Source organism: Coregonus clupeaformis, chromosome 23, assembly GCF_020615455.1.
Source record: "Coregonus clupeaformis isolate EN_2021a chromosome 23, ASM2061545v1, whole genome shotgun sequence".
Taxonomy (NCBI): Eukaryota; Metazoa; Chordata; class Actinopteri; order Salmoniformes; family Salmonidae; genus Coregonus; species Coregonus clupeaformis.
Window position 1 is genome coordinate 57,806,807 of NC_059214.1, and position 16,386 is coordinate 57,823,192.

General features: G+C 42.5%; 1 protein-coding gene across 4 annotated transcripts in view; it reads right to left on the bottom strand.

Moving 5' to 3' along the window:
- Window positions 1-15,385, bottom strand: part of ccny (cyclin Y) — a 73,264-nt gene extending 57,879 nt beyond the window's left edge. For 2 of the 4 annotated variants that reach the window (XM_045206774.1, XM_045206772.1), the window contains exon 1: window positions 14,734-15,382. In XM_045206774.1, the coding sequence (XP_045062709.1) occupies window positions 14,734-14,887 (154 nt within the window). In that variant the 5' untranslated portion in view covers window positions 14,888-15,382. Of the gene's footprint in view, window positions 1-14,733 lie in introns of all 4 variants that reach the window. The other 2 variants (XM_045206771.1, XM_045206773.1) reach the window with 2 other exon arrangements.
- Window positions 15,386-16,386: the final 1,001 nt, after the last annotated feature.

Sequence of the window (16,386 nt, forward strand, 5' to 3'; positions counted from 1 at the left end):
TCAGTTTCATGGATAACATTCTTTACCAGCAGTCGTACAGGGGACTAGTCTGCATCTCAGTATTTTTATCTAACATTCCACTCCTTGCCACTCATGCCATTTGCCAGAGGCCTTTCAGCAATCTCAACATTCAGCTGGATTTTAACATCGGAGTTGCTCATTGGTTGTTGGAAATAACATTCATATTTTCCATTACAACATGTTCCAATATTTGCATAACCTTTGTGATTGGAGGATAGCTATGAGGGTTATCGAATCAGGATCAAATCCTCTGATCTCCTTGAGCTCATCAATAATAGAATGTTCATATTTGAAGATTGAAGAAAGGCCAGTCTCTTTGGCAAATGACAGGAGTGCCAAGGAGGGGAATGTTAGCTAAAAAGACTGGTACCCAGGCGAACATGGGACTGTTTCAACAATACAAGGTCAGTTAAAAATAGCCAATAATTGGCTCTCTCAGTTTGAGCTTAGTGAAATATCCGCCTTATGTTTCTCCTCCTGACTCCCTCTCTTCTCTCACTCCCAGGGACCTCTATATCACACAGTCCAAAATGGTATCCCAAATGGCACCCTATTCCCTATACAGTGCAATTATTTTGACCAGGGCCCAAAAGTAGTGCACTATATAGGGAATAGGGTGTCATTTGGGATACAGCCCAAGTCTGTAGATAAGATCAGGATGAAATGTGTCCTGTTCACACACAGGTCACAACCTTTCATCTGACAGGCCACATTTAATTATCTCCCCATTACTGTAGCTCGAGCGCAGTCTTTATGTTCCAAAGCTGACTGCAGTAGAGACATATAAGGTCTAGTCGTAGTCTCAATGTAATGTGGATTTATCGTTTCAAATAAACTATACCACCTCCATGCCCAGTAGCTATATAAATACTATTTATACTTAGGGATGGGCATGAGTAATCGAGTACTCAAGTACTCGAACTGACGTCAAAACTCAATCTTTAAGCAGAGATTTTTTATATACTGTAAAACAATTTGGTCGAAATGTTGTCTTGAAGACAATGTTAATTTGCTTTGACTGTTCCATTTGTACATGTTCATTTGCGGGACACAACAAAAGATTTACCAAGCCAAGCATCACAGTTCTGCACCCTAAATTCCCTTTCCCCTCCGTGGCTCACTCACTCAATTGCGTTCCGAATGCTCCCTCTACACAAGCATGCTGTTTACAGAAAAAAATATATATATATAAAAACGTATCTTAGATGCGATACACAAGCTACATTCCTTGCCAAATGTCGATCAATTTTATCACAAATTCTAAATGGACTGGTTGACTGATGAAGGGAAATACACTATACATACAAAAGTATGTGGACAAATTAGTGGATTCGGCTATTTCAGCCACAACCGTTGCTGACCAGTGTATAAAATCGAGCACACAGCCATGCAATCTCCATAGACAAACATTGGCAGTAGAATGGCCATACTGAAAAGCTCAGTGACTTTCAATGTGGCACCGTCATAGGATGCCACCTTTCCAACAAGTCAGTTCGTCAAATTTCTGCCCTGCTAGAGCTTCCCCGGTCAACTGTAAGTGCTGTTATTGTGAAGTGGAAACATCTAGGCGCAACAACGGCTGAAGTGGTAGGCCACACAAGCTCACAGAACGGGACCGCCGAGTGCTGAAGCACGTAGCGCGTAAAAATAGTCTGTCCTCGGTTGCAACACTCACTACCTGAGATTCAAACTACCTCTGGAAGCAATGTCAGCACAAGAACGGTTCGGGCTAGGCACATTAGTTCCATTGAAGGGAAATCTTAACTCTATAGCATATAATGACATTCTAGACGATTCTGTGCTTCCAACTTTGTGGCAACAGTTTGGGGAAGGCCCTTTCCAGTTTCAGCATGACAAAATATACACAGTACCAGTCAAAAGTTTGGACACACCTACTCATTCCAGGGTTTTTCTTTATTTTTACTATTTTCTACATTGTAGAATAATACTGAAGATATCAAAACTATGAAATAACACATATGGAATCATGTAGTAACCATAAAAGTGTTAAACAAATCAAAATATATTTTATATTTGAGAATCTTCAAAGTAGCCACCCTTTGCCTTGAGGATAGCTTTGCACACTCTTGGCATTCTCTCAACCATTTGCATTTCAATTAACAGATGTGCCTTGTTAAATATAATTTGTGGAATTTTATGCATTTGAGCCAATCAGTTGTGTTGTGACAAGGTAGGGGTGGTATACAGAAGATAGCCCTATTTGGTAAAAGACCAAGTCCATATTATGGCAAGAACAGCTGAAATAAGCAAAGAGAAACGACAGTCCATCATTACTTTAAGACATGAAGGTCAGTCAATCCGGAAAATTTGAACGTTTCTTCAAGTGCAGTCGCAAAAACCATCAAAGCTATGATAAAACTGGCTCTCATGAGGACCGCCACAGGAAAGGAAGACCCAGAGTTACCTCTGCTGCAGAGGAGAATTTCATTAGAGTTAACTGCACCTCATATTGCAGCCCAAATAAATGCTTCACAGAGTGCAAGTCACAGACACATCTCAACATCAACTGTTCAGAGGAGACTGTGTGAATCATTTACATTACATTTACATTTTAGTCATGTAGCAGACGCTCTTATCCAGAGCGACTTACATTTAGTGGATACATTATTATATTTTGCCATACTGGCACCCCGTGTAAATCGAACCCACAACCCTGGCGTTGCAAACGCCATGCTCTACCAACTGAGCTACATCCCTGCCGGCCATTCCCTCCCCTACCCTGGATGACGCTGGGCCAATTGCGCGCCGCCCCATGAATCAGGCCTTCATGGTCGAATTGCTGCAAAGAATCCACTACTAAAGGACACCAATAATAATAATAATAAGAGACTTGCTTGGGTCAAGAAACACGAGCAATGGACATTAGACTGGTGGAAATCTGTCCTTTGCTCTGATGAGTCCAAATGTGAGATTTTTGGTTCCAACACAGTGTCTTTGTGAGACGCAGAGTAGGTTTACCGATGATCTCCGCATGTGTGGTTCCCACCATGAAGCATGGAGGAGGAGGTGTGATGGTGCTTTGCTGGTGACACTCAGTGATTTATTTAGAATTCAAGGAACACTTAACCAGCATGGCTACCACAGCATTCTGCAGCGATACGCCATCCCATCTGGTTCGTGCTTAGTGGGACTATAATTTGTTTTTCAACAGAACAATGACCCAACCACCTCCAGGCTGTGTAATGGCTAGTTGACCAAGAAGGAGAGTGATGGAGTGCTGCATCAGATGACCTGGCCTCCACAATCATCCGATCTCAACCCAATTGAGATGGTTTGGGATGAGTTGGACCCCAGAGTGAAGGAAAAGCAGCCAACAAGTGCTCAGCATATGTAGGAACTCCTTCAAGACTGTTGGAAAAGCATTCCAGGTGAAGCTGGTTGAGAGAATGCCAAGAGTGTGCAAAGCTGTCATCAAGGCAAAGGGTGGCTACTTTGAAGAATCTCAAATATAAAATATATTTTGATTTGTTTAACACTTTTTTGGTTACTACATGATTCCATATGTGTTATTTCATTGTTTTGATGTCTTCACTATTATTCTACAATGTAGAAAATAATAAAAATAAAGAAAAACCCTTGAATGAGTAGGTGTGTCCAATCTTTTGACTGGTGCTGTATATAAACATATTCTTCTATATTTTATGTTCATCGTGTCTTGACTGTGATAAGTGCTCGGTGGTAAATAAGAGCGTCTTGTCTGCTAAATTAACAAAACAAGACTATGCCATTGTACAGCCATAGGCTTCTACAAGCAAGCGCCACTGCTGGTGTTGCTGCCTTTTTGAAGATTGTGTTCCACAATATAATATAACCAGTTGAAATTACAGTTTCAATAAATGAATCTTAAATAGCAATTTTTTTTATTGACTGAATATATATATATATATATATATATATATATATATATATATATATATATATATATATATATATATATATATATATATATATATATATATATATATACACACATACAGTGGGGCAAAAAAGTATTTAGTCAGCCACCAATTGTGCAAGTTCTCCCACTTAAAAGATGAGAGAGGCCTGTAATTTTCATCATAGGAACCGTTAACTATGACAGACAAATTGGAAAAAAAAATCCAGAAAATCCCATTGTAGGATTTTAATGAATTTATTTGCAAATTATGGTGGAAAATAAGTATTTGGTCACCTACAAACAAGCAAGATTTCTGGCTCTCACAGACCTGTAACTTCTTCTTTAAGAGGCTCCTCTGTCCTCCACTCGTTACCTGTATTAATGGCACCTGTTTGAACTTGTTATCAGTATAAAAGACACCTGTCCACAACCTCAAACAGTACACTCCAGACTCCAACAATCGCCAAGACCAAAGAGCTTTCAAAGGACACCAAAACAAAATTGTAGACCTGCACCAGGCTGGGAAGACTGAATCTGCAACAGGTAAGCAGCTTGGTTTGAAGAAATCAACTGTGGGAGCAATTATTAGGAAATGGAAGACATACAAGACCACTGATAATCTCCCCGATCTGGGGCTCAGTGCAAGATCTCACCCCGTGGGGTCAAAATGATCACACAAGAACGGTGAGCAAAAATCAGACGAACCACTGGGGACCTAGTGAATGACCTGCTGAGAGCTGGGACCAAAGTAACAAAGCCAACCATCAGTAACACACTACGCCGCAGGGACTCAAATCTGCAGTGTGAGACGTGTCCCCCCTGCTTAAGCCAGTACATGTAGGCCCGTCTGAAGTGCATTTGGATGATCCAGAAAGGGGATTGGGAGAATGTCATATGGTCAGATGCAAACCAAAATCTATTTTGGTAAAAACTCAACTCGTCATGTTTGGAGGACAAAGAATGCTGAGTTGCATCCAAAGAACACCATACCTACTGTGAAGCATGGGGTTGGAAACATCATGCTTTGGGTCTGTTTTTCTGCACAAGGGACCAGGACGACTGATCCGTGGAAAGAATGAATGGGGCCATGTATCGTGAGATTTTTGAGTGAAACCCTCCTTCCATCAGCAAGGGCATTGAAGATGAAACGTGGCTGGGTCTTTCAGCATGACAATGATCCCAAACACACCGCCCGGGCAACGAAGGTGGCTTCGTAAGAAGCATTTCAAGGTCCTGGAGTGGCCTAGCCAGTCTCCAGATCTCAACCCCATAGAAAATCTTTGGAGGGAGTTGAAAGTCTGTGTTGCCCAGCGACAGCCCCAAAACATCACTGCTCTAGAGGAGATCTGCATGGAGGAATGGGCCAAAATACCAGCACAACAGTGTGTGAAAACCTTGTGAAGACTTACAGAAAACGTTTGACCTGTGTCATTGCCAACAAAGGGTATATAACAAAGTATTGAGAAACTTTTGTTATTGACCAAATACTTATTTTCCACCATCATATGCCAATAAATTCACAAAAAATCCTACAATGTGATTTTTTCGGAATTTTTTTCTAATTTTGTCTGTCAATAGTTGACGTGGTACCTATGATGAAAATGACAGGCCTCTCTCATCTTTTTAAGTGGGAGAACTTGCACAATTGGTGGCTGACTAAATACTTTTTTTCCCCACTGTACATACACTGCTCAAAAAAATTAAGGGAACACTAAAATAACACATCCTAGATCTGAATGAATGAAATAATCTTATTAAATACTTTTTTCTTTACATAGTTGAATGTGCTGACAACAAAATCACACAAAAATTATCAATGGAAATCAAATTTATCAACCCATGGAGGTCTGGATTTGGAGTCACTCTCAAAATTAAAGTGGAAAACCACACTACAGGCTGATCCAACTTTGATGTAATGTCCTTAAAACAAGTCAAAATGAGGCTCAGTAGTGTGTGTGGCCTCCACATGCCTGTATGACCTCCCTACAACGCCTGGGCATGCTCCTGATGAGGTGGCGGATGGTCTCCTGAGGGATTTCCTCCCAGACCTGGACTAAAGCATCCGGTGGTGCAACGTGGCGTTGGTGGATGGAGCGAGACATGATGTCCCAGATGTGCTCAATTGGATTCAGGTCTGGGGAACGGGCGGGCCAGTCCATTGCATCAATGCCTTCCTCTTGCAGGAACTGCTGACACACTCCAGCCACATGAGGTCTAGCATTGTCTTGCATTAGGAGGAACCCAGGGCCAACCGCACCAGCATATGGTCTCACAAGGGGTCTGAGGATCTCATCTCGGTACCTAATGGCAGTCAGGCTACCTCTGGCGAGCACATGGAGGGCTGTGCGGCCCCCCAAATAAATGCCACCCCACACCATGACTGACCCACCGCCAAACCGCTCATGCTGGAGGATGTTGCAGGCAGCAGAACATTCTCCACGGCGTCTCCAGACTCTGTCACGTCTGTCACATGTGCTCAGTGTGAACCTGCTTTCATCTGTGAAGAGCACAGTGCGCCAGTGGTCAATCTTGGTGTTCTCTGGCAAATGCCAAACGTCCTGCACGGTGTTGGGCTGTAAGCACAACCCTCACCTGTGGACGTCGGGCCCTCATACCACCCTCATGGAGTCTGTTTCTGACCGTTTGAGCAGACACATGCACATTTGTGGCCTGCTGGAGGTCATTTTGCAGGGCTCTGGCAGTGCTCCTCCTGCTCCTCCTTGCACAAAGGCGGAGGTAGCGGTCCTGCTGCTGGGTTGTTGCCCTCCTACGGCCTCCTCCACATCTCCTGATGTACTGGCCTGTCTCCTGGTAGCGCCTCCATGCTCTGGACACTACGCAGACAGACACAGCAAACCTTCTTGCCACAGCTCGCATTGATGTGCCATCCTGGATGAGCTGCACTACCTGAGCCACTTGTGTGGGTTGTAGACTCCGTCTCATGCTACCACTAGAGTGAAAGCACCGCCAGCATTCAAAAGTGACCAAAACATCAGCCAGGAAGCATAGGAACTGAGAAGTGGTCTGTGGTCACCACCTGCAAAACCAGTCCTTTATTGGGGGTGTCTTGCTAATTGCCTATAATTTCCACCTGTTGTCTATTCCATTTGCACAACAGCATGTGAAATGTATTGTCAATCAGTGTTGCTTCCTAAGTGGACAGTTTGATTTCACAGAAGTGTGATTGACTTGGAGTTACATTGTGTTGTTTAAGTGTTTTTTTTGAGCGTATAAATATATATATATATATATATATATATATATATATATATATATATATATATATATATAATATATATATGAGGCAATTTAGCAATTAGGATTCATTATCTGTAATGGTTATGATAAATAAGGCATTTTTGCTCACTGTTGGCATAATAGATTTATTTATTATTATTGGAGTACTCGAAAAATAATAATGTAAAAAAAAAACAGTAAAAAAAGGTCAAATGCCCATCCCTATTTAAACTTTATGTTTAGACCGACAATAAAAAGTAGAGAGATTATGGTCTAGGCAGGCCAGGAATACATCAGATTCCATTGCAATCTTCTAAACGGGCCTGCTGTCCTGTGCTATATTTCATAAATAAATAAAAAATAAAATATATATATGATATACTTCTTAGATCACAAGGAGAATTGGTGTGTGTGTGTGTGTAGGGAATGGGTGTTGTGTATAAAAGTTGTGTCATCATTGCAGTCAGCAGTTCTCATGGCTGATTTCCTTTCAGTCACACACTCAGTGCGCGGGTCACACACAGGCCTTAACACAGCCCCACTGCACATCCTCCACACACACATACGAATGCATACACCCCTCACATACATGCACACAGAGAGGAGGCTGGGGGCCTAGACAGAGGTCTGTAGGTCTGTAGACAGGGGTAGGTGGGTGGCAACACTGTAGCAGCGGGTAGACACTTGGATCTCATCTAACTTTGGAACATTGTAAGAAGCAATCAGGTGACAGAATTTGCCAATATGACCATACCCGCAGGTCCCCACCCACAACCACAGCAGGGAAAAAGACAAGAAAAACATTCTGATGGGTACTTGAGAATTCCATACCTATATAACTCACAAACACGGAAAACAGATGTTATACATTATCTACACTGTGTATCTCATATCAAATGAGCAATCTAAGCTAATGCAACACTGGAGTCCCTTACGTAGGTCTAGCAACGTCACAAATCACATGATAACAATCCCCTTGTCTTCTGTTAACAGTACATAAATTAAGATAAATCATCATGCACATCTAATGGCTACAGATGACCTTACACAGTACAACACACGTTTAGAGAGAAGTTAATGTAGCTAATGTAATGCGTCACCTGACATAGGAATGTAATTAGGAGACAGTTTGAGGGCCAAATGGCTGGTCCCAATGAGCACAGTAAACACTGGTCCAAAACAAACAGCACACTTCAAACAATGGCCTCAAACACAGCAGAGGCTACTAGCTACTACTGACTCCTGGCCTGGAGCTGGTCTGTTCCCCCCAGCATCACTGGAGCTTTTTAGTTACACTCACACTACTGTAGTCTTCCTTTTATTCATCATACAGTCTCATATTGGCTGCATATGTGTAAATACGAGTGATTCTCCAAAGATATAATAATATTATTAGAAGTATTGCATTATTACAAATTCAGAGCTAAGGTCTTGGGGAAAGTCAGGTAGAGAGGAGAGGAGGTAGGCAGGTGGAAGTTTAATCCTAGCCGAGCTAGTAAGACTGTGGCTAGCTGCTTCATGCTGGAGCTCTCCTGGAGGCCAAGGGTGAGGGAGAACAGCCTGGGGCTTTCCTGAGCCCTCACGTGGCAGGGACCCCCACCCACATAGTGTGATAGTGATCTGGGATACCCCCTAGATAAGATACTGCCATCATCTCTAGAATAACAACATCACTATAGTACTTTGCTGGCAATTGCTGCTATGATGTTGTGAGGACTAGGTTTGGTAAGCAGTTCTGCTCTAGACTGTATGCCTTTTATAATGTATATCAGTGGCTGCTGTACTATCTACTGGGCTGCCGATCAGTGATATCAGCTTGAGGAACCACCATGAGTAAGAATAAAAGTTGGAACCTGTAATAATGAAATTCAAACTAATACCACATACCTCATTTTTACCAGCATATCACCTGTGCAACTAGAGGCGACAAAACTCTAGACTGAATACCAGGATGCGTACTCAGAGCATGTGCTGACCATTGGCAAGTGACTTCACTGACATTTTCAACATATCCCTGACCCAGTCTGTAATACTAATAATAATACTTGTTTCAAGCAGACCACCTTAGTCCCCGTGCCCAAGAACGCCAAGTTAACCTGCCTAAATAACTATCGCCCGTAGCACTCACATCTATAGCCATGAAATGCTTTGACACCCTGGACACACTCCAATTTGCATACCGTACCGCCCCAACAGATCCACAGATGACGCAATCTCTATTGCACTCTACTGCCCTCACCCACCTGGACAAAATGAATACCTATGTAAGAAAGCTGTTCATTGACTACAGCTCTGCATTCAACACCATAGTCCCCTCCAAGCTCATAATCAAGCTCAGGACCCGGGGACTGAACACCTCAAGGGATTTTTCTGAAATCCTTGGACGGGCCGCCTAAGTCTAAACAGAGCAAAAAAAAAAGAAAGAAAAATGTTTTTAAATGTTTTACTAATTTTCAGGATGGAAAAATGCTTTCAGTGTAAACTTAAATGACTAAACCCAAATATATATAGTATGTAGAAAAGATCATGAACCTATATATTTTTTCAGAATATAATCTATGAGAACTAACAATCAACAAAATAAAAGCTAGACAGTAAGGGAGAATTGAGAATTCCAAAAACAATGAATTTAGCAGTATTGGTTTGGTTATTATGTTTGAGCAAAATAACACAGCATTAGCCAAGACCAAATGCATAGAATTGCAGTAAATTAATTTAAAACTGAAACATTTTCTCTCAGCTCCATGGCAGAATATGCAGAATCGCAGAAAATCTGCTTTAAAACAGCAACATTTTTGTTAAGCTGCATGGCAAAATGTGTAGAATTTCAGGAAATTAGCTTTAAAACTGCACAAATCTCTCTCAGCTCCATGGAGAAATGTTTGGAATCGCAGAAAAGTTGCTTTAAAAAAAAGACTACACAGCCAAGATGGGGGCCTCTAAAATGTTCTCTAAAATTCAGCCGCGCCGATGGGCCGACCACGCCCATTGTCACGCCCCCTGTCACGCCTCCTCCCACGCCCACCATCTAAGCCCCTTTTTAATTGCAGAAAAAACCCTGACCTCCCTTCTGCAACTGGATCCTGGACTTCTGACGGGCCGCCTGAGGGTAGGCAATAACACATCTGCCACGCTGACAATCAACACGGGGACCCCTCAAGGGTGTGTGCTTCGTCCCCTCCTGTACTCCGTTCATGCACGACTGTGTGGCCGCGCACAACTCCAACACCATCATCAAGTTTGCTGGCGACACGACGGTGGCAGGATTGATCACAGACGACGACGATGCAGCCTATAGGGAGGAGGTACGAGACCTGGCAGTGTGGTGCCAGGACAACAACCTCTCCCTCAACGTCAGCAAGACAAAGGAGCTGATCGTGGACTACAGTAAATGGAGGGGAGAGCACGCTCCCATCCACATCGATAGGGCTATAGTGGAGTGGGTCGAGAGCTTCAAGTTCCTCGGTGTCCACATCATTAAGGAACTAAAGGAATACTTCAGGCAATGAAACCCTTTATCTACTTCCCCAGAGTCAGATGAACGCGTGGATACAATTTTTATGTCTATCTGCATTGACCCTTTTTTGCACTAACTCACTTTACCTCTACCCATATGTACATACTGTAGCTACCTCAATTACCTCGTACCCCTGCACATCGACTCGGTACTGGTACTCCCTGCATATAGCCATGTTATGTTTACTCATTATTGTTATTCATTATTCACTGTGTATTTATTCCTCATGTCACTATTTCATTTTGTATCTTTAAAAGGGATACTTCGAGATTTTGGCAATGTACTTCCCCAGAGTCAGATGAACTTGTGGATACCATTTTTATGTCTCTGTGTCCAGTATGAAGGAAGTTATAGGTAGTTTCGCGAGCCAATGCTAACTGGCGTCAGCGCAATGACTGGAAGTCTATGGGTACCTGCTAGATAAAGGGCCTCATTGCCAAAATCCCGAAGTATCCCTTTAAGTCTGCATTGTTGGAAAAGGACCGGTAAGTAAGCATTTCACTGTTAGTCTACACCCGTGTTTACGAAGCATGTGACAAATAACATGTTATTTTATTTGACATCTCTGAATTAATGTGCCAAAGCCTGGCACTCTGGATACTGAGTTAAAACACTGGGTAGGTAACAGGGTTAGGAGTTAAGGCTGGAGTGTGTTTTTTTAACCAAACCTCTGTGTTATGTGAATAACAGTTGGTTCCTCTGATTGTGAATCACAGACTACGTCCCAAAATGGTACCCTATTCCCTATTTAGTGCCCTACTTTTGACCAGGGCCCAGAGAGAGAGGTTTCAGTAACAATGCTGGTGTTAATGACTGGTGACTCATCTCATTAGACATTTCCTATGCAGCTTCCCAGGGGCTTACTGACTGGACACAGTCAGAGACACCACCCAACTCATCACATCACACTGGTCTCTCTCTCTCTCTCTCTCACACACACACGTCTCACACATGTGCTAATAACACATTGATTATACTATTACTAACAGGTCTTTATTCATCATCACTTGTCTGTAGTCTCAAACTGTCCTAATAGGTAGCCTGGAATCCAAACTGACAATTGCTCCTTTTCACTATTGCTTCATAATGAAACAGAGCAACATTCAGTTTGGATTCCAGGCTACCTGCATACCTGTTCACTGCAATCATCCTATGTTCTCCTGGTAAACTGAATCTACTAGAGCCCGACCGATATATCGGTTCACGGATGTTAACAGCCGATATTAGCCTTTAACCTCTATATCGGTACCTGCTGATAATTCCACCAATAACCGATAATGAAAAAATAGGATGAAAAAAGGGAATCTCATGCTTATCTGAACACTTCTGGCCATACTCATGATGTGTCATTATTGTCATAATGTATTAAATCAACATTTGAAGGATAGTTATTGGACAATTGCTCTTTTGGATGGCAATTTATGAGAATTCAGTGTGGAAAAATGACACTTTCATTTTCCTGCTGTAAAACAGTATATCGACCGATATATCGGTATAGGTAAGTTTTGTCCCCCAAAAATTGGAATTGGACTCAAAAACCATATCGATCGGGCTCTAGAATCTACATCTCATCATTATAGGCATAGCCACACCAACCAAACATTTGCATCAACACAATACTGTCCTAACTACAGGTTATACATTGATCTTGCCACAGAATACCTGTGCCAGCTAAGATCTCCACTCACAGTTCTCCTCTCCTCACTCCCCTAAACAGCATCTGCTCTCACATGACCCTTTTATTCTGTCCATCTCATTTTAGAGGCATAAATTGCATTAGTGGAGGGAGGCTGCCAGTCTGGAAGGGAGCTCTGCTTGCTTAAAAACATTTAACAGCTGTAGAGCACAGTCGCTGCATTAAACTCACACCAGATTAGTGCTGTAGCCTGGCCAGCTCCACAAACACACACAGGCTGGAGCGGGATACACACAAACACAACAGTGATGCTCGGGTTGACTCATATCCCTCAGTCCCCGCGTGGGCGGGTTTAAAGACATGACCTATTGTGTTGATGAAGGGCAGGTGGCGGGATGAATAAAGAGAAAGCAATAGCCTACCTTAAAGTTGCACTATGCCGAAATCGCTCCGCCATTTCCTGGTTGCTAAAACTCTAATAGTTCGCTTAATTTCAGTTTGTGTGACAGAATAAGCTAGTATAGTGTAGAGAATCACTGTACCCCCCAGTTTTATCATTGGAATGTGATACACAACGAGGCGGCGGTGTGCTTTAGGACCATGCGGACGCCTCCGAGCATCGGGCATGATGTTTGGAGCGTTTATCCGACTGGATAAAAAAATATATATATTCTACAGGAGTTAATATTAAGGCTATGTGAGAGGTTATAGACCTACAGTCAGTGTGCAGATTTCTGTTTAATTTGAAGCAGGGAGGCAACTTTGGTTTTAGAAGTGGGGGACATATGTCCAGAATTAAGCATTTCTTGCAGTAAAATTATACACCAAATGTAAGCAACATTTTTTACTCGGGAACAGGAGTGAAGAAATATGATTTATTTCTTTCACCATCTTGAGAGAATGCAAATGCACAGTTAGATAAGGGAAATGGAAGGGAAACCTAGTCAGTTGCACAACTGAATGCATTTAACCCAAATGTGTCTTCCGCATTTAACCCAACCCCTCTGAATCCTTAAACGACGTCCACGGCGCCTGGGGATCTGCTGTTGTTGGGGGTTAACTGCCTTGCTCAAGGGCAGAGTAGAAGATTTTTCCACCTTGCCGGCTCAGGGATTCAAACCAGCGACCTTTCAGTTACTGTCCCAACGCTCTTAACCGCTAGGCTACCTGCCACAGATACCGTCTGTAGAGATGCTGTCTTTATCAGCATCATAAAAGCTGATAGTAGGCTATTTCAACCACATAAAATATGCATCCAAGCCGAACTTAAATCTTACCAGAAACATGTTGGGTCGTTTTCACAGCTTTCTACTTCCTTAGAACCGGTCAAACTAAGGTCACTTGGAAATTCTGCACAGAAAATCGTTCCTTATTTTATTGCATTTTATCCCAGGTCCCTAAACGTCTTTGCTCTGCGAAAGAAGCAGAGATGACAGAGAAAACTTGACCGATGTCAACTAGTTTGAAGCATTCATTCTATTGCTTTATGATAGTATTCTGGTGAGCAAGGATTTATTTAGTCTTCTAGGGTAACATATAAATGACAGAAGAGAAGCTGCATGTACTTAATTATAGACAAGTTCACTAACAAATAGCCTACCATAATGTCAGAAATTATAAGTAGAAACATATCTAAATCAGGCCAAAAATAATCCTGCACCCCCTGTCAAAAATTTGTTCCGCAATCTCTGACTGTAGCCCACAGCGCATGTTCTCTATTAGCGGGTTAGGTTCGGGTGCGGGTCTCAGATTTTCACATATAGTCGGGCGGTGGCGGATGGGTTTTTAGCAATTGCAGGCAGGTGCGGGTGAACAAACAGCTGACCTGCACACCACACACACACACAGATGTGGATGGTGGACTCCATATGCCCTTTGGTCCTCCCACAATACACCCATTGCATGGAGGGGCCCTATGGAGGGGCCCAGAGTAAAGGACTAGATTCTCCCTAGTTCCTACCAACACACACACACACAAACCCAGGAAGGCAGTCCAGCCCAGCCCGGGTCCCACAGGCGCTGACAGACGTCACAGGGTGCATTCTAAATCGCACCCTATTTCCTATATAGTGCACTATTGGGCCTTGGGAATAGGGTGCCATTTGGGGGGATTCTCATAATGGGTAACTGAATGAGCAAGTTAGGGGATTTTTTTGTTTCCGAGCCAAGCATGATGGGTTATTTTCATCTGGGTATAAGGTAAATGACTGCATTGCAAGAACAGGTTTTTTGTTTGTAGTTTTTTCTGTTTCATGTGCATAGCTCCCATCTAAATTGTGTTTTCCATAATCATAATGACATTAACCATCAATTTACTTTAGCATACCATGTTATAGGCCTAACCAAATATAGGCTATTAAAATCACATTCAATAACACTTCAACCTCGCATGAGTGTGGGAAGAACACATGATTTATGTCCTACCGTCCATATTCTCCCTGTCGCTGATGTGTTGTAGGTTGCAGCCCGTATCCTCTCTACTCAGCTCTGCTTCGGGGCGGTAGGATTCTAGCCTCGAATGGGCATTTCTCCGGATCTTGGGGCTCGACGATACGCAGCAGGAGGTGGTGTTCCCCATCGTTAGGTCCCTGTAGTAGGCTAGAAAGGCTAAAGTATATTTTCCGTCAGCGTCTTCCTAGTCGATCACGAAACAGACGGATGAGAGAGATAGGGCGTAAACGCGGATTCGTTGTCAGCGCGCGGGTAGAAAGAACTGCAGAAATATCCGTTCGATTACACACCCTTGCCCGGTCCTGATTTGAGGCAGCTGTAACATAGAGCCATTTAAAACTAGAAGGAACAAATACATCCGAATGCTAGGCTACTCCCCCTGAGCCAAATCCCCCGGCGGACCCAGAAATCTGCTCTGCCCACGCAATCTCCAGGTTTACCGTCGGCTGTTGCCTTACAATTTGAACCAAATCTGCAATGTCGTTTTAATCATTTTAGAACTATTCGAATACTACTCTGGTCTCGTTAAAGATACAGCGCTGCATTGTAACCGACGTAGCCGTTTGATGGAAAAGGTTCCGGTTCAAGTGGGTGGTTCCAAACTAGCTCGCTCAAATACTTGAGAAAGGACCATGCTATACTGTAGCCTAGTTTTACTTTTCCCTCTCTTCAAGTAGTGCGCTGATTCTCTAGGTCTAGGAAATGGGGGAAATAGTAGCCCTAACAAGGCTACACAGTAATAACTGTTCTTTTTATTATCATGTTTAAGTGCGTAGATTAGATGTATTGTATCAAAGAATGTACACAAATTGTGACCCAATTGTGAAATCAATCAATACAGTTTATGTTTTGACATGATCTGTTGTTCATATGTCATAAAACATGTACAAACAAAAACATTGACTGTGCTCATAATTTTGAGTCATTCAAAACATTTTACAATATTCTAAATTATATTTGAATCTCCCATCAATTGATTGAAGACCAGCCATCCGTTAATCTATTGTAGACCTATTGAATGTGGTTGAAAATGGCCTGTTTCCGTTTACAGTAAATGCAGTAAAATGATTATCTGGGATTAGTGAATGTTAATGTAAACAGAAGGGAATCCTGATGTATAATCCTTTATAGTGAATGGCACACTTTCATCTGGCAGGGGTTTAATGTCCTGACATGCCAATCTAGACTGAACGGTGTTCATGGCAATGTATAGAAATGGGACATGTGTGAAATACGAACTATACTGTAGTAGTTACATTGATATCAGTAGGCCTATTTATATTGTCTGCTGTAGTGCTTTAGTGCGTCCTACTGGTGCAGACATCTCATTACATGTCAGAAACAAAATACAAATGTTAAAAAAGGCTAAATCAATACTTATTTTGTGATGCTGTTGAACTGAGTGGGGAGAAGTGTAGGCCTACTGCAAGCTGTTGTACATTCACTGTCACTACCAATTGACGCACATTTTTAAATCTGCAAGTGCAACGTGACAGAGGATTTGTGAGAGAGAGACTTTGCTTAGTCTGGGAGAAGTTTTAGGGTTAAAGGGTTGTAGGCCTTTATTGCATACCCTTACTTATAGGTCAGTGGTTATAGGCTAAAGCATGCATTGCACTGTTATGA